Source organism: Cynocephalus volans, chromosome 6 (genome assembly GCF_027409185.1).
Source record: "Cynocephalus volans isolate mCynVol1 chromosome 6, mCynVol1.pri, whole genome shotgun sequence".
Classification (NCBI taxonomy): domain Eukaryota; kingdom Metazoa; phylum Chordata; class Mammalia; order Dermoptera; family Cynocephalidae; genus Cynocephalus; species Cynocephalus volans.
The window spans coordinates 98,604,257-98,629,905 of NC_084465.1; the positions used below are offsets into that span (position 1 = coordinate 98,604,257).

Consider the following 25,649-nt stretch of genomic DNA (forward strand, 5'->3'; position numbering starts at 1 on the left):
TATCTAAGAAACATAAGCTTCCTTCTGGAAAATTTATAGTTTTTCAGGTTTTACCCTTGGGTTTGTGAAGCATTTTAAATTCGTTTTTCTATACAATGCCAGGTAAGTATGGAAGTTCATTTATTTGCATATGGATTTCCAATTATTCCAAAACCATTTGTTGAATACACAATTCTCTCTACATTTAAGCGCTCTGTCACCTTTGTTGGACTGACCACATACGTGTGGCTCTACTTCGGGACCCTCTTTAAGTTCCATGCATGTATGTGTCGATCACTTCAACAGTACCCCAATGAAGAGGCAAAGGGCGTCCAGCGGCTCCTCCTCCCTGTCCCTACCAGGCTCTGCTCATTTCACCTTCCAGCCCTTCTTTCTCGCCTGTGTTTCCGCCCCCGTGGTGGTCCGTCGAGGAGAGCCCCCTGCAGATCCAGGATAACCCCAGCCACGTGCTAGGAGCAGTCCTCACCTGGGCAGACCCCTCCTGTAACCTGCGGTATGACCAGGCCCGCCCGGAACTCCTCACGCCCCAGCCAGAAGAGTCCGCGGTTGCCAGGACAATGGCGGGCGCGCCCGGCTCCGCACTGATTTCCGGTCTGTCGTGAAGTCCGAGCCGACTGCGCGTGCGCAGAGTACAGGCCGGGTTTCCCCTCTCGGTGCCCCCGGCCAGCTCGGGCTTCCGGGCCACAATCGGAGCCTTAGCGCCTACGCACGGCAGTCATTTCCGGCAGCTTCGAACGCCGGCCGTGGGGCCAGCCATTGTACACATGCCAGAGAGGGAGCGTGCTGTGCATAGGACTCAGGAGGGAGACCCGGCTTCATGAGACTCTAGTACATTCTTTATAGAAATGAGGAAATGAGAAGCATTATGTGAACTCAGAACAAGTCCACCAGTGCCCAATGCCGCAGACTTTGGAGAGGCCCAGATCGCCACGCCCGAAGTCCCCGGGGCTCCCCCTGCTGGCCGTCCCTTCTCGTGCGTATGCGAGCGCTGTGGCTGCTTCGCTTCCCTCGTTTGGCCCCGACCGCGCGCCGTCCACCGGTTGCCATGGAGACCGGCGAGCGCTGAGCGTGTGGGCGCCAGGGGGACGAGCGGCGGTGACCGGGGGCTCCTAGGGACCAGAGCGCCATGTCTTTCCGCGACCTCCGCAGTAAGGGAGCCCCGCCCTTGTGACGCGCTGGGTCTGTCTGAGCCCCATCTCGGGCCTCGGCGCCTCGGTAGCCGTCCCTGGCCCCGGCCGCAGCCCAGGCCGAGCTCCCGGCCCTGTCCAGCTGCACCTTCTGCGATGTGGAAAAGTTCTGTCTCTGCCACTGGCCGCAGGTGGCCACAGAACACCTGAAATGGGGCTAGTGCGGATGAGGAATTGAATTTTTAATTTCATCTTATTTTAACTCATTCATATTTACATAGCCACACGGGGCTGTTCCTGCCGCATTGAAAAGTGCATGGAAAATGCAGAGACTTTTTTTGAGTCGGGTTAGCTTAGAGCTTGGAGGAACAAACAACACAGAGGAGGGGGCTGGATGATGATGGTAACTGTGGCTAAAGTTTTTTGCGTTTTAAGGATCTGCCACGTACGAGTCTGTGCGTGCGCATCGATTCATTTAATTCTCTGAACAACTCTGAGCCCCGTGTATTTAGAGGTGAGGACACGGGCACAGAGAGGTCAGGTAACTCGGACAAGTGACACAGGTGGTATGAGGTGGCACTGGATCTTGAGTTCGGGTTGTCTGAACTCCAGCGCCTGCATCCTTTCTGCAGGAGCTCGTGAGGACAGGTGAACTCGAATACCTTTGCTAGGAGGGTGGAGAAGTGGAAGAATGGGCATAAGACATTAGTAACTACTCCTTTGGGCGATACCTGTTATACACCAGGCTTTTTACATTCAGTATCTTGTTTTAGTCCTCACTTTAACAGTGAGCTAGGTGGTGTGATTCGTGGATGAAATACTTTGAGGCACAGAGAGGTAAAGTAACTTGCTTAAGGTGACCCAGCTAGAACTGAGTGGAACCAGGGAGCAAGACATAGGACTGTGTGACTCAAAATCACTTGCCTTATTATACGCTGTCATTTTCTGAATCTGAAGCAGTTCAGCTAACTGGCTCCACCTGAATAAGTGTAGCAGTTTGGTGTTGTCTGAGGGGCCTTTTAAGGCCGATCTTCTCACTAAATTGCTGGTGCCTGAAATTTCAGCATTAGAGATTACTCCTTTTAGTTATGAATTGCTGTTTTTCTACAGGGTAAGTATCCAGGAAATCACATCACATTTTATAGATGCAGCTACTAGCACTGTAATATGAACCACATCCTCTGGGATTTGAAGGTTCTTAGTGATTGTACATTGTACCAGACAGGTGTCTCCTCCCACTGGTCTTTAGAGAGGCCAGCACTCTGCTGCAGACATTCAATGAAGTTGTGTTGAGAAGAATGTATGAGAAAGGGATTTCAGAATATTTTGACCTTAAATGAATCCTGTACAATGTATGGTAAGAATCTGACTCGAATTAGTGTCCATTTTGACAGTAATACTGCAGAATTAACAGAACTTGACTGCTATACATAGAAGTATTTAGGCAATGCCTGACTGTGATGGGAAGACTGCTGCTTTATTTTTTATCACTCTTCAAATTTTCCAAAAAAACAGTGACAGAATCACTTCATGATTTTGTTCTTTCCTGTGCTCATACCTTCTTTTCCATTGTCTGGTCAAATCCGATCTAACTTCCAGTGCCCACGTAGGTTATTTATGAATGTCGAGGGGACATTTTGAACATCCAGCTTCAAGAAGAGAAGCTGCTATTATTAGTAGTATAATATATTATACTATTATACAAGCCAGTCTATGGCAACCTATTATTACGTAGGTAGGAAGCACACTGAATCTTGACATATCACGGGAGCTCAGGAAATGTTTGTTGTATTCATTCCAAAGACCTGCTTTCTTGAAGTTTTCCTAAGATAACCACAACCCATGGTATCAAGTCTTAGTATTGCTGCTTCTTAATCAGCTTTATAAAAAATCTAAATATTGCTCTATATTCAGCCAGTCTAAGATTTCTCTAAATACAAGGCAACTAATCTTTAAAATTTGTGTTATTTTGTAAGGCCAGGTGTTTCTTATTTTGAGTAGTAAAGAGAAATATATCAAAGAGAGAAATGAGATGTCAGAGAGAGAAATGAGATGTCAAAGAGAGAAATTAAAGTCACAGCTAATCCCTAAACCCATTTTCGTGTATAGCATCTACTTTTCCCATTGAACTTAAGTAGGTGTTTTTCAGGTAGTAGATTAGGTATTTTAAATTTTATCTCCTTTTTTCTTTTACCTCCCCTCCCTTAGAGAGTTGATAAATAGTTCCTAAAATTGTCAGTAGGTTGGGAATAAGAAGGGAAAGTAAACAATATCTAAGTTAATAAGTAGTTGCTTTTTGATGAAGAACTGACTGAATTGTATTTTACCTTGGACAGATTTCACAGAGATGATGAGAGCCCTTGGGTACCCTCGACATATTTCTATGGAAAATTTCCGCACACCCAATTTTGGACTTGTATCTGAAGTGCTTCACTGGCTTGTGAAAAGGTTAGAACTGCACTTTATTGAAGACTAAGAATGAATACGAGATTTTATTCATTAACCTCCTGGAAACAGGATACTGTTGTGACATGAAAGGAAGAGTTCAGCGACTTCCATGCACACTGTAATGAGTACACTGGCTTAGAAATAATTTACATTTCTCTTGTGAAAAACCTAATATGATTCAGAGTTGGCAACTTTTTCTGTTAAGCGCTGGACAGTAAATATTTTCCATGTTGCTGCACATAAAACTCAGGCTATATAAAATCTCTGTCACATATTCTTTGTTCTTAAAATGTAAAATCCATTCTTAACTTACAGGCTGTACAAAAACAGGTCAAGGGCTATAGTCTGCTGACCCTGGTGAATTATCGATAACTCAAAGAAAGTAACTTCAACAAGTCTTCTTCTCAAAGCTCTGTAATTAGCCCTAGCATTTGTCTCTGGGCCTAGGGCCAACGTAACAGTTCTTATTATTTTCATGAAACTTTGCGGTCTGAGATAGGCTTAATTTTGTAAGCTGAGCCCCTCTTTTGATTTTTGAAATCAGTTAAACCTGTTCTTAGATGGGGATTTGCTCCCTTGGTATTTTGTGTTGCTTTTGAAGTTTTTCTTATCTCACTGCCTTAGGTGGGGACTTGGAAAGCCTCGTATTATAGATCCACTGTCCTCTCAGTTGCCCACTTGCTCTTTAGTGGACTTTCTACTTGATTAACTTGTGTTCATTCTCTCTCTCTCTCTGGTAGGTATGAACCTCATACTGACATCCCTTCTGATGTTGAGACTGAACAGGACCGAGTTTTCTTCATTAAGGCAATTGCCCAGTTTATGGTTAGTTGACAGTTACTTTGTAGAGTTATAAAATTAAATATATTAGAAAGGGATGAATCCAAGTTGGGGCTGCTTTCAAATTGAGTAATTCAGTTTACTCTCTCAAATCATTCCATTGCCAGATCTCTGTGGAGCCATTTCACCAGCAAAGTGTTTTGTTTATTTGTTTTTAATTCATTATTATTTAAAATTTTTGTTTATTTTTGAATAGGTAATATATCTGATGGTTCAAAAATTTTTTAAATTATGAAATGATATAGAGTAAAATGACTTTCTACCCTGTCTGCCATTGGCCCAGTTTCAATCCCAGTAACAACTATTTAAAATTTCTTCCAGAATTTCTTTATGCATAATAAGCAAATAAGAATACATATTCTTTTTCCTTCCTTTTACATAGTGGTAGTATTCTATACACCACTGTTTAACCTCTTCTTTTCTTCACTTAATGTTGTATTTTGGAGAACTTTACAAATACGTGTACATGCAGAATTTTCTCATTCTCTCTTTTACCTGAGTAGTATTGCTTGCATGGATATACCATAAATTATGTAAATCATTTAGGTTGTTCCAACTTTTGCTCTTTGAGATAATGCTGTGACAAATAACCTATACGTATAATTTTGCTTGTATGTGAGTATATCCCCAGAATAAGTTCTTAAGATTGGAATTGCTAGATCAAAAGATAGTCATTTATAATTTTGATGTCTTTTACCAAATTTCTGTCCATCAAGATTGTATCAATTTACACACCCACTCACAATGTATAAATGACTTGAGTGCTTTACTCTTAATGCTATTAGGTTATATCCCAGTTGTCAGCAGAGATCTGTTCAAATTACCTACATGGGATTTGGTTTAGACATTACATGGATAGAGCCTTATACTTTTTTTTTGGTCTAAAAATAGGCCACAAAGGCACATATCAAACTCAATACTAAGAAGCTTTATCAGGCAGATGGGTATGCAGTGAAAGAACTGTTGAAGATCACGTCTGTCCTGTATAATGCTATGAAGACCAAAGGGATGGAGGACTCTAAAATAGGAGAAGATATCAGCAAGTTCAAGTTTGATCTTGGCTCAAAGGTAAGGACAGTGAAAAGCCTGTAGTGAGGGACGGAATGTTTATTTCTCAAACTCTGAGATGGAATGTGTCTGATCCCCGCAGCACTGCTTCTTTCCTTGCTCCATGACTGAGAGCAGTTTGTCAGTTTTGTGCTCATCAGTGTTTGGATAAAAGTATAGTCACAATAAATTAATTCAACTATTTATTGAAAACCTCGTATTTGCCAGGTAGTGTTCAGGCACTGAAGATACAGGTATGAACAGAAAGCACAAAACTCCTGTGTCCCTGTTGCTTAGTTGGGGGAGTCAGACTATGAACAGCAAAGTAGAAAGTGTGGAAGGTCAGATGCAGTAAATGCTGTGGAGCATAAGAAAGCAGGGGTGAGGACGGAGAGTCTTAAGTACGGTGTCTTAAGTAGGGTGATCAGGGAGGCCCCACAGGTTGGATGGTGTTGTCAGCAGAGATCTGATTAGAGAAGGAGCAAGCTAGTCAGGTGGGGGAAGAATGTCCCTGATGAACACGTGCTTTGTGAGGAGAGCCAAGAGGAGGGGCAGTGCCAGACCCTCTGGCAAGCCTTTGACTTTGAGGTGGAAAGTCGTGTTCTGAGCAGAGACGTACATGCTTTGAATTGCCTGTCAAAAGGATCACTCTGGCTGCTGGGTCGCTATCAGACTGGAGGGGGAGGCAGGGACAGAAGCAGCGAGACCAGTTAGGAAGCAAGGGATGACAGTGACCTTGAACAGAGTGGTTGTGGGAGAGGTGGATGTCAGGAGCTCAGCTGAGTTGGCGAGAGAGCTGAGCTGTCAGGTGTTGGAGCAGCCAAGAAATGCAACACACCGAAAGGGAAAGTTAGGGCTTTAACCACTTGTTGTGATTGTACAAGCAAGACTCAGAGCCTGGAGGAAGCTCTGACTCTCCCTGTTCTGTTTTCCCCATGGACAGGCGCACCTGCCAGGTTGAAGGCCAGGTGCATTTGTGCAGATGTGGGGTGGTCTTAGTGTTGAGGGAGCCCCCAACAGAAGGCACCTGCAGTTTTATGGACCCTGAGGTGGGGGGAATAGTGAGGTAGGGCTAGGAGATGCAAGTACTGGGTGCTGAGTCAGTGGGGAAGGTGTCTTCCAGGATTCCCCCTCCTCCCACCATGAGGAGGTCTCAGCAGAGGTACCTTAAGAGGACCTCGGCCCAATCCTCAGGTAAACAGACCTAGGAATGAAGACACCAAAGTTAGAAATGTGAGTAAGAGCATGGCCAGCCAGAGGGGCCTGGGACCTTGACTGCAGCTTCCTTCAGAGACCACAGTGCATTGCCTGTGCCTAAGTCTAGTGCAGGGAGGGCAGCTCCCCTAATGAGGCCTGCCAGGTGATTAACTACGTTAGGGCCTGAAAAATCACATGTAGGTTTTTAACCAGTGGAGAGAAGTGGCAAGAGTTTAGGACATATTTTAAAGGTAGATCTTATGGGATTGGATGTGGGCTGAGAGTCAATGAAGCGGTGCAAGATCCTGAAGCAGCGCCCTGCAGTCAAGCTTGCTGTGCTGATGGACATGTTCTGCCTCCATGCCACACTCTGCAAGAGCCACTGGCCCCATGCAGCTAGCACACCGAGGAGCTGAGTTCTAAATTTTATTTAATTTTTAAATAACTTAAATGTGAAAATGGCCACATGTGGCTAGTGGTTACTCTATTTGACATTGCAGGTCTAACGTTTTTGGTCTGAGCACCTGGAAGGATGAAGTTGCTATTTACTGAAGTGGAGAAGAGTCTGGAAGGGTGTAGGTTTGGTGGGGAAGTTTAGGAGATTGGTTCTGGTGCCTGTTGGATGTCCAAGTGCAGATGTTGAGCAGGTAGTTGGCGTGCAAGGCTGGAGCTGGGGGCTTGGGAGGCACCGGCACATAGGTGGTGGTAGAGCCGTGAGGTTAGGAGGAGTGCTGATAGAAACAAGGAGAGATCCAGGGATGGAACTCTGGCATACTCCCCTGTTGAGAAGTGGGGAAGGCAAGGAGAATCCTGCAAAGAAAAATGGGGATTTGCTACTGGTAAGGTAGGAAAGCAGCTAGAGCAGGAGGGAGCCGTTTCCTGGGGACGAGGAGGAGAAGCTAGAGCCAGAGGGAGCTGTGTCCTGGCAGACTGGGAAAATGGGAAGAAAGTCATCAGCTGTAAATGAAGAGGGAGAGTTGTTGCTGGTGGGCTGAGAATAAAAGAGAAGGTGAGAATTAGTAGTTAGGAGAGATGGAAAGTGAGGAGCAGGGAGATGCTTGCATTTGGGCTCTTTGGAAAAGTCAGCATATTCAAGGAAGAGGGGTGGCCAGCACATCCTGAGAAGCCTGTGCAGAGGCTCAGGCATGCTAACTCAGCATCATGGTCATCGCCCAGAACTGGTGTACGTTCCTAGCAGATGTCACCTCATTGAAGCTTCACAACAACTCTGTGGAGGGAAGTCTAACGCAGAGAACAAGGGGATGGGGAAGGTTGCCCCTTCCTTTGGTTACCTCACTACTGTCGGTGTCCCTACCATGACCTAGTTCGAAGAGGAAGCATGTCAGCTTTCTCCCACCTATACCTCTTGGTTATGGGTTCAGTTTGACTTGTCACTTGGTTCTTTGGAGAGACCCAGGTGTCCTGGAATTGGTTCCATTTGTACTTAGATGAGGGTTTCCTAAACGGGTGTCCTGAGGGGGCTCTCTTCTGCAGCATGCCAGTGTGTGGCCAGTGAATAACATGTTCTGTGGTCAAGTATCCTGACCAAATGTAGGAGTTGACATTAATAGACTGCTTATTAAGTGCCTGTTAAAAATCTGTCATTGAGGTCTGTGCATTTGATATTTTCCTTCCAGATTGCGGATTTGAAAGCAGCCAGGCAGCTTGCTTCTGAAATCACCTCCAAAGGAGCATCTCTGTATGACTTGCTGGGCAAAGAGGTAGAATTAAGGGTAAGTGGCATTCGGATAGAGTAATTACTTCCTTAGCTAAGCACACCATTTCTCTTCAAGGTTTTCTTTTTCAGTTCTGTTTTTCCTTTTCAGGTCTTCCAGTTTTATTAAACTGTATCTGATTTTTTTTTTTTTTTTAAAGATGACCGGTAAGGGGATCTTAACCCTTGACTTGGTGTCGTCAGCACCATGCTCACCCAGTGAGCTAACCGGCCATCCCTATATGGGATCCGAACCCATGGCCTTGGTGTTATCAGCACCACACTCTCCTGAGTGAGCCACGGGCCAGCCAAACTGCATCTGATTAAATGAGAGAATGTGTGGACAAGTGGCATAGAATGGCCACTCTTCCTGCTTCTAGTGGGCACTGGCTCACTGGTTGCATTGCCTTTAGCTTCTCGTTCAGGAAGGCATAAAAGTGGCATGTGTCTGAAGGTATCCTCTGTGTGCCTGTGGCAGACTGTGATCATGATGCTTTTTCCTGGTGAGCTCACCTCAGTGTACTCAACAAATGCTCCTCTGAGCCCGTGGTTCCCAGCCTAGTGGAATCACCCAGGGATCTTTAAAAACTCCTGAAGCTGTCTTTCATTTGGATGTTGTTGGTATGGAATGTAACATGGGCATTGGGAGTTTGAAAAGTCTCCCAGGTGATTCTCACATACAGCAAAATTTGGGAGCAGTGATTTGGACAATCGCTCACAATCTGTTGAAGTTGATGTTAAGTTGAAACTTAGTTGCAATCCTTATTCAAGCCATTGCCAATCAAGCAGTATGCACCATCCACTACAGTTAAGCAGCTGTTTAAGAGTGTGGTTTCTAAACTTTGCTGAATGTTAGACTTACCTGATATCCAAGTTGTCCTCCATACCAGTGAATCTGAACGTCTGGGGCTGAGAACCAGGCATCAAGTTTTTAAAAGTCTCCAGGTGATTCCAATATGTGGCAGAGCTTGGGAACCACTAGTTTAAGAAGTGGAGGTGGGGATATGAGAACTCTCTGCACTTTCTGCTCAATTCCTCTATAAACCTAAAACTGCTGCAAAAAATAATGTATTACTTGGGGGAGAAAAGAAGAAATGGAGTAGTGTTTAATCCTTACCTATAAGGATTTACGGCATTTGAAGCATTTGTGCTCATCTAATGTTTTTAAATTAAACTAATTTTTTTCATTCACTTATTGGGAATGTCAGCCATGACCACTCTCTCACTGCCTTGCCTGTGTTCTGGCAGTGCTGCTACAGTCTAATGGTGTTTTTCTTCCTGCTTTTTGTTTCTTCCCTGGGAGCAAATTGGAGGTGGAGTTCTGAGGAAGAGGGCTTGGGTGCTAGGTCACCACCGCGGTACAGCTGCTACCCAGGGGAGATTTATACGCTGATATTCAACTGCATGGGGGTCGGTGCCCCTAACCACCATATTTCCAAGGGTCAAGTGTATTTGTTTTTTACACACTCAGTAAACATTTATTGAGGGCTGATATCAACCACAGTCAAGGCCCTGAGCTCTACCTCCTTGAGTAAGTCCTGATCCCTGCCTCAATAGTTTCCCACCAGTGGGGGAGGTAAGGCGTACCATGGAATAAAGGGAGTGTAAGATAGAGTTTGATAAAGTCCTCCAGGAATTTTGTCTTAGTTGGTGTGGGCTGCTATAACAAAACACTATAAACTGTGTGGCTTGTAAACAACAGGAATTTATTTCTCACAGTTTGGAAACTGGAAAGTCCTAGTCAAAATTGCCAGCAGAGGGCCAGCTCGTGGCTCACTCGGTAGAGTGTGGTGCTGATAACACTAAGGCCATGGGTTGGGATCCCATATAGGGATGGCCGGTTAGCTCACTGGGTGAGCATGGTGCTGACAACACCAAGTCAAGGGTTAAGATCCCCTTACCGGTCATCTTTAAAAAAAACAAAAACAAAATTGCCAGCAGATTCGGTGTCTAGTGAGATCTCTCCTGATAGATGGCACTTTTTCGCTGTCTTCATATGGCAGAGGAGTGAGGGAGTGCTCCAGGATTTCTTTTATAAGGTCACTAATCCCATTCATGAGGACACCACTCTCATGACCTAATCATCTGCAAAAGGTCTCATCTCCTAATACCATCACATTTCCTAGTACACGAGTATGAATTGGGAGGACACATAGTCTATAGCATACCTCATAACTGCATCCACATTAAAATCCCACGTCTCAGAAATTTCCAGTACTGATAATAATAGTCACAAATACCCCTCTGGATTGGTTAATGCTAGGAGCGGGGCCAAGCTCACTGGTTGCATTTGTCAGTGATAGGAACCTTGAGGTACTTAATCGTAAGAAAGATTGTAGAGGCTGGCAGGGAATTCAGACAGCAAGTTGTGCTATGTTTCATTTGGGGGTCACCTGAACGGAATGCAGGTAAAGAAGCAAATTTGGGAGAACAGGCAACAGATGCTAGGTTTAGTTTTGCCCGTGGAGTTGAGAATACTTGGGGCTTCCAGCTAAAAAGGAGGACCTTGAACTCTGGAGAGAGGCCAGGCAGGCAATTGGATTATAGAAGACATTTGGAGGAGGGGATGGTGGAAGTGTTTTTGCATCAGAGATCCACAGTGTAATGAAGCTTCTGAGAATCACTCCATAAGCCATATATAGATCTAGGAATATTGGTTTTCATAACTCCTTTTCTGAAAATATATGTAAATGACTTTACTGTTTCCCCCAGGAACTGAGAACAGAAGCCATTGCCAGACCTCTGGAAATAAACGAGACTGAAAAAGTGATGAGAATTGCAATAAAAGAGATTTTGGTAAGATTACTTTGCTTTCATTTAATGTGTTTATGCCTGGGACTCAGAAATACCGATCTCCCCCCTGCACAAGGCAGAACAAGCTAGGCCTAGTAACAGGGATGTGTTAGTAGGAAATGAATAATTTAGAGGATGTCCTAGAATACCTAGGTTACTTACCACTATTATTTTTCCCCTCATAAATAAGAACAATTTCTCATTTTATTAAAAAGTCTTCAGCTTTAATAATTCAATAATTATTTTTTATTCTTTAATAATTTTAGTAAGTAATGCTATATTTTATTTTATTTAACCAATTCCTCACTGCTGGTCATTTAAATGATTTCCGGGCTTTCTTAATTCCAAATAGCACTGTAATACGTAGAATAACCACCATCCTTATTACTCACCCACCATCAATTATTATTTGCTCCTCTCATCTAAAGCATTCAGTTGGGAGGCAGATAATGAGGGGGACTCTAGGCTCAGGCTGCTTGGGTTTGAATCCCACAGTGTGATCTTAGGCAAGTTACTTAATCTCTCTGTGCCTCACTTCATGTGTAAAATGAGGAGAGTGACAGTGCCAGCTGCACTGGGGCCCTTATGAGCATTAGTTACGACAGTGCATGTCAAGCCTCGTCTCTGGTTCACAATAAGTGTTTAGTCATCATTAGAGACTTATTTTATTCAGTAGACACAGACAGGGGAGTCTTATATAAATTAGGAGTAGGCATAAAACAAAAATTTGCTGTGAGTTATACAAAATTCTAAGAATCATAGGTTGTTTTTAAATAATCCCCTTTTCATTAAACAGTAATACTCCCCAGGCAGCTCAGCACAGGAATCAGAGTCTCACAGGGTGGGAAGGGTGTGGCAGCGCAGATGGGAGGTTGGTTATGTGTAGGCAGATTGATCAGATGAGTAAACATGTTAAGGATAACAGAGCCAAGTTCCTCACTGTTGAAAAAGAGAGTTATTGATATGGAAAGAGAAAATTAGAATGGACCCTGAAATCGGAGCTGTTGGTTAAATGCATGATTTTTAATATATATAGATAGATAAATATAGGAATAAATGTTGATATACATTTGTGTATGTGTAGGGAATGTATGTATATATGTATGAAAATATATCATACATCTGTGTGCATGCACACAAACACATCCACACTCATGCATTTCTTAGCTCTGAGCACACCTAGCACCTGGATCTGGGCTTATAAATGCCATTTTCCACTAAAAGGAACCAGGGCTTTTAGGGACAATTGGCTAATTCCAGAGCTGGGGTAGAAGTACAAGATCTTGTGCCGGAAAGTAAGGAAGTGCCCAAAAGATGAAAGGGATCTGTCAAAAGAACACAGAAGTCAACTTGAGTGGGCTTCCCCTGCCAAACCAGGGGCAATCTAAGCATTAAAATAAATACATTATAGTAATTTATTTTATAGTATAGTTGAATGAAATAGGAAACTCAGTTCTCACTGACGTGAAAAATAAATGTATATATTGGATATTGGAAGTTGATTAGGAACAGGTTATTCATATAGTTTCAAAGTAGCTTCCCCCCAAATACTTACTAATTACAAAGAGGAAAAGAGTAACTTCATGTGGAGAAGCCTGGCAGTCCCCATAATCAAGGGATCAAGGTGACCGTCGCTGTAATGGAGCAAGTGAAAACTACGCACGTCTGATAGGATGCAGTCACTCTGTGATGTTCTTCCCCAAGGCACACAATTGTTGATTCTAATCAGACAAAGCCAAGTTGAGGGGCATGCTATTAATTATCCGGCCTATACTCTTCGAAAGTGAGAAGGCCGTTAGTTAGGGAAAGTTAACTTCCCGAAAGTTAGGGAAAGCAGAGCAGCATTCCAGACTGAAGGCCATGCATGGCTCCTGTCTGCTGTTGAGGACTCCACTGAGACAGGCAGGGAGACGGGAATGCGTCTGAGGAGGAGATGGTGGAGGCGCACCAGTGCTAATTTCCTGTTTGACAATCGTATTGTGGTCTTGCAGGAGAAAGTCCTTATTCATAGGATATATTCAGGGCGATAGGACATACGGTCAGCAACTTACTCTCACGTAGGTCTGGAAAAAACGCTTTGTATTATACTCCAGCTTTTCTGTAAATTTGCGATTGTTTCTAAATTTAGAAATTAAAAAAAGTGCTTGTACTCTTATGCTTGCCAGCGTTCTGACTGAATCAAGTGAACATGGCATGAACATTCCCTTAGCACAAATATATTAAAAATAGGACACCCAGAAGAGGGCACAGCTAATTGCTTGGTGGACAGCTCTTATGATATCTTTTTACTGTTAGAATATATCTACGATGTTTGATAATTCTAAAAACCAGAGCAACAACATGGACATGTAAAAGGGGTTATGAAGTATAGGTCATTTATTTCAGAAAACCAAGGGAAATTGTGTTTACACATCGATCTTTTTTAGCTTTAAAAAATAGTTTTTAATATCAGATAAATTCACTAAGTTTTAATTTAACTTTGATTCAAAGAAATAGTCACCATCACCTGCAGTTGTTCAGAGAGGAGAGCCACCTTTCCTCCTGTGAAAGTGAACTCAGTGTTTCTACCGGTGTCTTTGAAGCACCTGCAGCAGGTGGATGGCTAGTGATGTGATTATTCTAATGTGGGCATCTTAGAAGTGGTTAGTGTGCTTAGACCAAAAGAAATTAAACCATGAATGTATCATCAATAACAGTGGTTGCTTCCAAATAACACACTGTCTCTGAGAATCGTGGAAAGTATCTGGGCTTCTTTGGTCATTTCTTTGCAGACCCCATAGCTTTTCAGAGACCTGCAGGTAAACAGTCGGTAAACCTTTAGGGGATCCATGCGTATGCACAGTACTGAAGGGGAAGCCCTGTCTTGGCCATCAGGAACTTAAAACAGGGTTGGAAAGCCAGAGCTTGGGGGCATTCCCCCCTCAGCTGGGCTGAGTCCAGATTCCTAATGCAACAGAGTGGAACTCTGAAGCCCTGGGCCAGCTTCCTCAACCACACAAGTGTGAAGATGGGGTGCTTTACTCTGACTGTGCCTGCTTCACATGGACTTTCTTTTACAAGTGGATAGGGAGGTCTGCAGTTATCACCAGTGGTCTTTCATCCCCTTCCCTACCCAGACTCCCTTCCAGAGGCTGGTGCCACTGCGGGAGCTGCTTTTGCACTGACTTCACAAAGTGGTTTCCCAGTTTATTTTTAGTCTATAGTTGACCTTCTGTTGCTGGGAGAGGGAAGAGGACCTTCTCTGTCAATCCCAGCAGGCAGTGGGTTATGGCCGAGAGCAGCTCAGGTTTCTTTTTGTCCCCTCCTGAGTACAGCTGTTGCTTTGCCTCACACAGGGTGACAGAGATGCAAAAATGATTACTCAAAGCCCATTTCTTCCAAGCAGTGAGATACCCTGAAGGGGTTAATTTCCTGGCACCCTCTCCCTCTCCCTCAAGAGAGAGGCATTCCTCCTTTGGGAAATTAACCCTGAACTGGGGTTCTGTCTTAGTATTTTTTCTACAGGCCAGAAAGTTACAGAGAAGGAACAGGTGGAGTTATGGCTACATATAGTTTAACAACAGAAGCTGGTAACATCAGTGAAATAACAAAGTGACGTTCCATAGGACAGTTTGCAAAAAGTTAAATTGATCCATCAACAAAAGCTTGTTCTTAGCAAGCATTTTCTTTCCCTATAGCAATTTCCTTAGTATGTTTACACAACAATAAAGCAACTTAACATATCAATCAGTAGGTTTATCTGCTCCAAGGGCATCTGTCCTTGAGCCAGCAACTTTGCTGTGTTATAATTCTATATCTACAACAGAGACGTTAGCCTGGAGAAAGTTTCCTGTCTTTTGCCAATTTAACATTTCTATATGTAATTTTAAAAGGTTAAGCTATACCTGAAACTACAGGGCTTTAGATACTAGGCCCTATGAAATACATTTGCTCTATAGATGTTAGTATACTCCACATACAGCCATACTTGTGTGTGCACGTATCCCAAAAGTCAGGTATTTGTAACTAGGGCGTAGCCTGAGTGATGTACAGGCAGACTAACAGTCCACAGTGATACACACCAGTTCTCAGCAGGTGAGCTAGACAGAAGATCTTGGGCTTCTGTCTGTCTTGATCAGGAGCTTTTCGTACCGTCTTCATTTGTTTCCCTGGCAAAAACACCTGCTTTTCTTAGGGAAAAAAATGATAATTTTTTTCTGGACCTATGTGACATTCCACCTGGAAATAGTTAAATGAATCATTACTTGGAGAGAGTGTTTGCTTTATTAGTTTGCTTTTGTGTTCTGTTTAGTATGACGTTGCTATGCCTGAAGAGTGGGAACAGTCCTCTTCAAAGAGGATGGTGGTCCTTACTGGCACACTGTCTCATTACTTCCTGTTAAATGTAGGTGCAGGTTCAGAAGACTAAAGACTTGCTCAATAATGTGGCCTCTGATGAAGCTAATTTAGAAGCCAAAATTGAAAAGAGAAAACTAGAACTGGAAAGAAATCGGAAGCGACTACAGACTCTACAGAGTGTCAGGTAGATATGAACACCTGAAGAACGTGTAGAAAGATGTCTTTGGAAGTTAGAACAAAGACTGAGAACATGATGTGGTATTACCTCTTCTAGCAGTGAAAAAAGCCTCATATAGGTATATCTCTACTTCAGAATGTATATGTGTCTCCTGTCATGACAAGCAGACAGCAAACTCATTCTCTTTACTGCTTTCAGTATGTCTGGAAAGCTGCTTAATTCTCACACTGCCTTTTTAGCCTTTATAGCTTCTTGGAATGCAGAGCACAGTAAGTAAATCCAGATGGTGAATGTTGCATGAGGCTTGGTCTCCTAAGATTGTGCCATAAATTAGGTGGAAAAAGAGGCATACTCCCAGCTCTTGGTTTGAGTAGATTCTAGATTTCCTAGACTTTGATAATTCCTCACCAGTCAGTAACTCATTTTTCTTCTGACTTGACCTCATTAGAAATACATTTCCAGGGAGTAGAGATGAATAATAGTGGCACAGAACACCTTCTAGATCAACGGAGCCTTTTCAGTGTGGTCCTCACATTTTCCTGGAGCTCTTCTCTCTCTCTCTTCTCTCCTTGTTTTGGACCCTCCTTCCCTTGCTGAATCTTTCTCCCTTTTCATTCTCCCTTTATTTTTCTTTCTCTCTTGACTTCCTCCTCTTCCCAGCTACTTGCATCTGCTCTGCATGTGTTCTGCCTTTTTGAGGTACTGGTTGCTGGCCTGTCTCTGGCGACTATCCTGAGATCTGTGGAAAGGCAGCACCTGGAGGCAGCAGACAGTGACCGCCAGGAGCAGCAGAGGCTTCCTCCCAACCAGGGGCAAAGCCACACTCTTTCATCTTCCGAAATCAGTGCCACCAGATAGATTTATCTCATTAACAAATTCTGCCTTTACTGCATAGATTCATTTTTGTTAAGCCTCAAGTCCTTTTAATAGATAAGTTTCTTTGTTCTGCTCTAGTACAAAAGATTATAAATTATTTTTTAGTTTATCTGTTTATATTTTTCAAAGAACAGACTTTTCCCTTTAAGACCAATAATAAGAGAAAAAAGAAAATGAACTTCAGCAAACCAGTTGAAATAGGTTTTTAGGCATGGTTTTGTTTTTTAATTTTATATTATTTAAAAACACCTTTAATTTGTAGCAACCTATGTTTTCCTTTTTAGAAGATTCATTAAATTTTGGAACATCCAGAGGATAAAACATTATACCCAACTAAGACAATAATGTGTATATTTAATTTATTGATTTTGAGAGATATGTATGACATATGAGTATTTTTTAATTCTTTATTGAAATCTGTGGTGTATTGCAGTAAAAAAAGAACGCAAAACTTCATTTATGGTAATATAGTTAATTTTTGTGAAAAAATGCATTCATACCTGCATAGAAAAGTCTGGAAGGATGTAAGTCAAATATTAAGTACTTATATCTGGTGATGGGATTATGAGTAATTTTTATATCATCCTTTATATTTTCAGGATTATTTCAAGTTTTTACAAAGAGCACATCCTATTTATGATTTAAAAAGAAGTGTGTTTATTTTGGAGGGTGGGGAGGAAAAGGGGGAAATTAGTTTTAAGCAGTTACTAGAGTGAAGGTCCTTCTCTAATTCAAAGTTTCCAAAGAAAGCCATGATGGAGTCTGGAGCTCTGAATACCAATTTCAAACTACTGTACATTGATTAGCTTTTCACTTTTTATTTCATTTACTTATCCCAGGCCAGCCTTTATGGATGAGTATGAGAAGATTGAGGAAGAGTTGCAAAAGCAGTATGACATTTACCTAGAGAAATTTCGAAATTTGACTTACCTGGAACAGCAACTCGAAGATCATCGTAGGATGGAGCAGGAGAGGTTTGAGGTAGGTTCTTCTGTACAGACAGTTCCTTCTGGTGTGTTATCTTGTACCTGGTGACATGTCAGTTTGCAAATATAAGTATGAAAAAAATACTAATGAATTTTTTTTTCTCCCTGGTCTGTCTGAGGATTGTTCTTATAATTCTTTTGTTTTGCTGGCAGGATAGCCTGGAGTCCAGGGTTGCCAAGTCTGTGCTGTTGTGTTACCATCAGAGTGTAGTCAATTAGGAGTACAGACAGGGCTGACATGTGGCCTGTGCACTTGCACAAGGCTGTGCTTGGAGGGGCCTGTGCCTGCTTTTTGTGCTCTGCTGTTGCCGTCTTGAAATTCATAATAATTTTTAAGTGTGTTATACTTTGCATTGATCCCCACAAATTATGTAGCTGATCTTGAGTATAGACCTGAAAACTTGCTTGGACAGTTCACTTAAAGATTTCCAAAACCCTGGTCAATTGAATCACCCAAACTAGCTCATTGGAGATTATTGAGGAATGGCAGTTTATTGATTGATTGTGGGAAATACATGTGACCTAGAACCTGACCATGTCTTACAGGTTCTTCTCATCCCAAGGGGTAAGGCTGTTTAGGAAAGAGTATGTCAGATCCCAGCATGAGTTGATAAATGTCAAATTCAGAACAAAGGAAATCGGACCAAGTTGCTAGCACATTTTGAATTACTGTTACCCTGAGAATAGTCATTTAGAATTGATGTTCATGGTGAAATTGGTCCATAATCTCCCTTTCTGACCTTGACAACTTTGGGTACTAAGGTTATCTGGCCTTCTTACAAACCTGGGTGTTTGAATTAGATAAGGCTATTTTGTTGTCTGGGCGGGCTGACTGGAATAACCTTCGCAACTGTATGGACATATGTCATCTTGCCGAGTACCTCGCACAGTATTGCTGTGTGGCAGAGAGGCAAGCCAGTACCTCGCACAGTATTGCTGTGTGGCAGAGAGGCAAGCCAGGGAAAATAGGACAGGCACATTTTGAGGACAGTTTAAAGAGGCTGGAGTTAAGGACATTTTCAACATTGGGTACCTGGGAAAGAACAAGAAAGGGCCAGTGGAAATAAACTTTGACCATTTTGTAGCATGGTCTGGGGCCATCCTTGGGTTTAGAGAACATATCGAAGAATATGCCTCAGAATGGCAAGTTGGTGGCCCAAGTTACTTCTGGGGATGCCCATTTATCCCACCCTTCCTTCTACAAGTATTTCCCCTCTTTTTCTCCTACACTGACTCTTGCCATCTCTACTTATAATACTTGTTCCCTCAAAATGTCCCATGCCTGAAATGGTGCTTTCTTTGTAATGTTCAGAACAATAATAAAATTGTAAAAACCAGTTTCCTCCTCCATTCTCTGTCTTGACAATAATCAGGGCCACATTTTATAACATAACTGAAGTAATTACCTCCTCTCTGCCCCACCCCAGGAATTAAGACTAGTATTTCTTTCTTTCTCTTCCCATCCTGACCTGTCCCACCACTCAGCACCTTCCCAGAGTGGCTTTGTGAAGGCAGTGCAGGGCAGAAGAATGCTGAAATCCGGGCTTGCTTCTTGTGAGCACGGGAGGCCTGTGCCTGTCCCCTAGTTAGATGCATCTGTTCCCGTGTCCACAGCCCACGCAGACACACACAGTGGGCATCTGGTTGTGTTGTTCAGTTCCTTCAGAGGCAGTGCTGTGTGGTTGGAGAGCATGGTGTGGGGGCCAGCTGCTCCACTTCCTGGAGCCCCCTTCCACAGAGGTGCTGGGTAACCACAGAGAAAGGAGGAGCGCCAAGGTTTGGGAACAGGTTACTCAGGCAATGTTAGGTCCTTCCACTTCCTGTAGTTTAGACCATTTCTTGTTCTGTATCATAAACACAACAGTACTTACACAATGACAAAGAAGATTAGAATGGTCTGAGAAAGGGCTGTCTCTCCTGAATCTTGTTTTTCATCCTACACAGGAAGCTGAAAATACTCTCCGTCTGATGCAGAACAAGCTAAAGGAAGAAGAAAAGCGACTGCTCAAGAGTGGAAGTAAGGCCCTACTTTTTACATAGAGATACTTGCTCTGGACTCGCATTTGCAGCTTTCAAAAATTTATGTATATACTTTTTAATATTATTTTCTTTTTAAAAAATTTCCCTTTCAGTATTATTTTTTTATTGCGGTAAGAGTACTCAACGTGAGATCTATCCTCTTAACAAATTTTTAAATATATAATACATTATTGATGACTATAGGTACAAAAATATTTCCAAAAGGCAATTTTCTGACAACTTTTATGTTAGGTACTATTTGAATTCACTCAAGAGATTGATTTTAAGTTACATAGGATTTAAGGCACGTTTGGTCCTTGTGCAAATTAAAATAGTGTTTTCCCCTATTTAAATGGACAGTTTGATTAGATAATATATAACTGTAAAAGAAAACTTGGTCCTAGAGGTGTGTGGTTCCCTATTTTAGGGTGAACTGATGGGAAGCCAGCATCGGGATGGAGGACAAGTGAAGGGGCTACCTGTTTACTGATAGTCCCCAGCGCACACCCATGGGGTGTCCTCCTGTAATCCAGGATTACCCAGCCAGGCTCTCACCTGTAGAGAAATGGGGTTACCTACAGATAGGTGCTAGATTCCAGGAAGGAATGCTCTGCATGACTGGTTAGCACTCTTCATCTGTGAACTGCACCAAGGTGTCACGTGAGTGTCAGGAGCAGTAGCAGCACGTGGACTGCTAGACTGCCGGCCTTGTGGCAGAGAGTTACTTCTCTTTCTGCTGTTGCTCTTCCTTCATGGTGGAATGTTTTATTCTCTCTCACGTTGACGATAGTATACCTAGGGCATCAGGCTCGTGCTCGCTCATGCTCTTGTGTGCTCTCTCTCTGCCTTTTCCCTTTGTCTCTCCTTTTGTATCTGTTCTATGACGCTCTCTTCTGAATCTCAGGAAACTGGAAGGAGAATAGGGGCTGTTGGGAAATCCTCTAGGGACAAGTTCAGGAAATTCGAAGGTCCTCTGTAGCCAAAATAGCCCTTGCTGTTTTAGTTCCACATCACACAGGGGAGCAGTTTTAAGTAGTCATCCCTAAGTGGTAAGCCTGCAAGGGGTTTATCCACTCTCAAGAGGCCCGGCTTGGTGGGTGGCATCCCATTCTGCTCTGGGCCAGGATATTAAAACCTTTCATGCTGATCTTGCTGCATTCTTCTGAACTGGGGCTTTCATTTGGTGATGCATAGGTCTGGGATCTCCTGAAGGATAAAGATTCTTGTGAGCACATGTTATTTAGTTTTTTCGGAAAAATAATTTCCAGTTTAAACTGACTTATGAAGGGTAGAAGTTAGAAAACTATTTATGAAGAACCATTTTCAGTTCTATTCACTGTAAAGTTCTTAAGACACCTGTCTTTCTTTGCTTCCCCGCAAATGTGGAAGCATTGTCCAGGTATTGGGATCAGGGAGGAGACATAAAAGAGACTTTCTGAATTCTTCTCCATCTGGGAAAGACTTCTCTGAACACAAGAACATAGTAGTACACAGACATGAATCAAGGGCAACGATGAGCAAAAGGCAAAAGCTGGCAGAGATCACCTGTTCAGTCTGCTCTGCAGGCAGCAGACTCGATCCAGCAAAGTGTTATTATCTGTTCTGGGTGCTAAGGATATGTCAGTGGACAAGACAGAGGTCCCCACCTTAGCCAGCTTTGCATTCTAGTGACAGGAGACAACAGTAAGCAATAAGCAAGCTGTATGTGTGTTGGAAGGGGAAGAATGCTCTGGGTGGTAGTAAAGCAGGTATGGGGGTTGGGGAAGTGTGATAGAGTTGCAGTTTTAAATAGGTCAGATAGGCCTCATCAAGGAGATGCTATTTGAACAAAGACTAAGTCAGTAGATCTGGGGAGAAAGGAGACACCAGATGATGACAGGCCCTGAAAAGCTGGGAGCCCAGGTGAGGGGATGAGCTCCGCTGAGTGAGAGTGTGTGTGAACAGGCGGGATGTGAGCTGGGCAGGTCAGGGGGGCCAAGGTGGGCCATGTGCTCGCAGCGCTCCATCCAATGGACACTGTCCTCTCTACTAAGTAGGAGTGAGCTCATCTAGGAATTGGTGATGGGTTCGTTTGGAGTAAGGTATTTGAGGAAGAGAGAGAGTTCGAGCCACTGTGGGAAACAGAAGATAGAGGTGGTTAGAGATGGGAGCATGCCACAGGGGGCACAGGGACTAAAAAGGCCAGCTCTGTGTTCAGATGCCTTATAATAAAAGTCTTTATCTTCCCACCATCCTTCTAAACCTCATTGCTGGTGGTAAATTTGTAACTGTACCCTCTGGAGGATTCAGCACTGTAGCACTAGGAACTTCTTAAAGAAGTCCTCAGATTTCATGAAGTGACCCAGACGTTCCTAGAAAGCACTTGAGTAACCTGGCTGTGACTCATTCTTTTGGAGTAGAGAACAGATGTGCATATGCTTATCACATATTTACTGCATGCCTGCTGTGTGTCAGGCGTGTTATAGCACCTGGGACACAGTGATGGATGGGGCACAATTCCTGTGCCCAGGGAGCTTTTCTAGAACTGCACATCCAGTACCAAGCCACGAGCCATGAGCACCTCCTGAGCACTTAAAATGTGCCACGTCCAAATTGAGATGTGCCGTGAGTGGAGCATACACACCTGATTGAAGACTTGGTGTAAAAAAAAAAAGTAAAATATTTTATTAATAATTTTTATATTGGTTACCTTTTGAAATAATGTTTTATTTAACCAAATATATTTAAAATATCAAGATTAATTCACCTGTTACTTTTTACTTTTCTTTAATGTGGTTACTAGAAAATTTTAAGTTATATCTGTGGCTTGCATCATGTTTTTATTGGACAGTGGTGACCTAAAAGAAGAAACTTACAAGGAAACTTCCTACAATTTAAGTGGGTGTTAAGTGGTATCTCATTGTGGTTTTGATTTGTATTTCTCTGACAGCAAAAGAAGTTGAGTATGTTTTCATGTACTTGTTGGCCATTTGTATATCTTTTTTGGAGAGATATCTATTCAAATCCTTTGCCCATATTTAAATCGAGTTATCTTTTTATTGAGTTATGAACGTTCTTTATGTATTCTGGATAATAGACCCATATGTGATTTGTGATTTGCAAATATTTTCTCCCATTCTGTGGGATGCTTCTTCGCTGTCTTGGTGAGATCCTTTGCTGCACAAAGTTTTAATGAAGTCCATTTATCTGTTTTTTCTTTTGTTGCTTGTACTTGTGTCATATCTAAGAAACCGTTGCCTAATTCAAGGTCATCAAGATTAACCCCTATGTTTTCTTTTAGGAGTCTTATGTTTTAGCTCTTACATTTAGGTCTCTGATCCGTTTTGAGTTAATTTTTGTACGTGGTGTGAGGGAGGGGTCCAACTTCGTTTCTTTTACATGAGGCTGTCCAGTTGTACCAGCACCATTTGTTGAGAAGACTGTTCTTTCCCCATTGTGTCATACCAGCACCTTTGTCAGCCATTCTTAATTTCAACACGTCCCTGACAACTCAGTGAGTTCAGTGTCAGCATGCATATCTTACTCCATTTTGTGCTGCTATCACTGAATACCCAAGACTGGATAATTTACAATGAACAGAAATATATTGGCTCATGGTTCTGGAGGCTGGCAAGTCCTTGATCAAGGGGCTGGCATCTGGTGAGGGACTTCTTGATACACCATCCCATGGAGGAAGGGCCAAGAACAGGTAAGAGGGAACCAGAGATGGAACCTGCAGCCTCCGAACCTCTTACAGTCAGCATTAATGAATTCATGAGGGTGGAGCCCTCAGGACCTAAACACCTGCCATTAGGCCCCACCTCCCAGCACTCTTGCATTAAAGATTAAGTTTTCAGCACATGCTTTTTGGGGGACACGTTCAAACCATAACAATTAATTTTAGTTTACCTGTTCAGTTCTCAGTCTGTATTGCTTTGAGTTGTCAGAAGAAATCCTATTGAGCCTGAGATGCATGTATTTTATTTTAAAATTCATGATTTCATTTGATTTGCATTTCATGGGATAAGGATTTAATGTCATAATTTTCCTAGATGAAGTAAAAAGTGAACTAAGATGAATAGTGATTTTATTTTATAGTCATTAATTTATGTTAATATTTAATCATATTTTCTGTAAAGACTTTTGGAAGATGTTAGCTTTCCACTTAGTTATGTGCAAGACCTTGAGGGATGTAATTACTGACACTTTCTCCAGCTCCCAGGTTTGCCTCTCCTCTACCGCAGAGCACAGCTCTTCTCTCCATGGCTAAAGAGAGCAGAAAACCTTCCCTCAGTGCCCACCTAGACTCTGTTACCATTTCACTACCTTCCTATAGCAGGGGTGGAGCAAAGCCTTTTAGTAAACAATTATTATACTTCCAAACTAACTTCTGAGTCAGTAATCAGAACAGCAAACTCATCCAATTCCGTCCTTCCAAAATCGGCATGGCTCCTGGGTGCAGAGAAGTCAGGTGCAGGCAGTGAAAGCTGCTTCTTCCTACTGTGGAAACTCTCCTTCTGTAGGTTCCCTTTAGAAAATGTTCAACTTACAGGCACAAATAAATTAATATAAGGAGTGATTGTATTGGCAGTGACCTATTAAAAATCTATCTTTATAATGGAATTTCCCCCCAGTGAAGATTATCACCCATTTTTCATTGTCAGTTGCTACATCACTATCCTTCTCAGGACAGCCTGGCTCATGCCATTCCTGGCCTGGCCTCCTGCTTGCCTCCAGTCTTGTTTTGTCATGGGCTTGTTTTACCTTTCCAGGGAGCTCCCCACTCATCTTTATTATGGCCAAGGATCTTGCGTTCTGGTAACCCAGCCTAAAATTGAACAGAAAATGGTTTTTCCCCCAACTGACCAAGAACTTTAGCCATCTTGACAGCTGGTTATTTGATTTTAAAAATTTCACAGACTCTGATAGTGTTTCTAACTAATATATCTGATCCACTTTTTTCTTGCTTTCGAAAATTGTTTTGAAAAACCACAGCACGTCATTGTCTGCATCAAGTCTGCACCAAGTATCTACAGGCAAATCCAGAGAGTCTCATAAAGTCTAATGCATCTAAAGAAAGGCTGAGTGCAGGTGACTCTTGCACATGAGCTTCACTGGACAGAAGCTGTTTAAGTTGTAATGACGGAGCCACTCTTTTGTGTTGCCCACTTGTGTGCCTGCTAGGTAATGATGACTCGGACATAGACATCCAGGAGGATGACGAATCCGATAGTGAATTGGAAGAGAGACGGCCAGCCAAGCCGCGGACGGCCATGGAGGTGCTCATGCAAGGTACTGTGGCTTCTCCTGCTCGCCCTCCTCCCTGTGCCATTTCACAGAGCACCACAGCCAAGATTAGGCCAGGACTGCCTCGCCCTGAGGGCCACAGTGCACTGTGAATGGCCCCAGGAAGCAGTTCCTGCACTGCGTTTATCCTGCCCTGTTGTTTATCAGGATGTGGATTTTAAACTGCTCAGCGGTCATCTTACCACTGATACTCTTCCTGGTGGTCCTGAGAACAGCCGATTCATATTTGTGGCTTGGTATTTCTCACAGTGGCCACAGAAACATTACTGCCTCTGGCACTGAGCTATATGCTGCTCTTTCTGGGTCCTAAACTGCTCTCAATGCAATACAGTCCTCATGGCCTGAGATTAATGTGTAAGGAAGGACTTAACGTGAACATCTCTGCCTTTAAAAAATGTTTTTCTAATTTTTTTCTCTTTGCAAAAGATTCGAGCAGCATAATTGGTGGAGCAAATGTGGATGCTCCCTGGGGTCTTCCTCATGTCCCACTCCTACCCTAAAGGGGTCATGGCTAGTGGCTGCAGGGCATGTCCCTACAAATTGCCTGTCCACGCATCCACATACGTGTCCACACACGCACACACATTCATATATACACACACAGAACCAAACATAGATACAAAGATCACCTGAAAATTTTTTAACCTAAACAGGACCAGATAGTCCCAAAGTTCATGGGACAATTCATATTATCTTTCAATTCTATTTTTCCATGAGCTTTGTGTTTTCTTTCTGTCTTTGGTTTTCCTGAATTGATGAACTTCTTGAAGTACCCTCGTATATATGGTTCTGCAACTTGT

General features: G+C 42.9%; 1 protein-coding gene across 2 annotated transcripts in view; it reads left to right on the top strand.

Moving 5' to 3' along the window:
* Nucleotides 1–742: 742 nt before the first annotated feature.
* CLUAP1 (clusterin associated protein 1) overlaps nt 743–25,649 on the top strand; it is a 32,580-nt gene continuing 7,673 nt past the window's right edge. The window contains exons 1-10 of one of the 2 annotated variants that reach the window (XM_063098857.1): nt 743–973; nt 3,464–3,575; nt 4,316–4,400; nt 5,307–5,483; nt 8,297–8,392; nt 11,086–11,169; nt 15,555–15,688; nt 17,398–17,539; nt 19,489–19,561; nt 24,727–24,834. In XM_063098857.1, the coding sequence (XP_062954927.1) occupies nt 898–973; nt 3,464–3,575; nt 4,316–4,400; nt 5,307–5,483; nt 8,297–8,392; nt 11,086–11,169; nt 15,555–15,688; nt 17,398–17,539; nt 19,489–19,561; nt 24,727–24,834 (1,087 nt within the window). In that variant the 5' untranslated portion in view covers nt 743–897. Of the gene's footprint in view, nt 974–1,007; nt 1,149–3,463; nt 3,576–4,315; nt 4,401–5,306; nt 5,484–8,296; nt 8,393–11,085; nt 11,170–15,554; nt 15,689–17,397; nt 17,540–19,488; nt 19,562–24,726; nt 24,835–25,649 lie in introns of those variants that run through there. The other variant, XM_063098858.1, reaches the window with a different exon arrangement.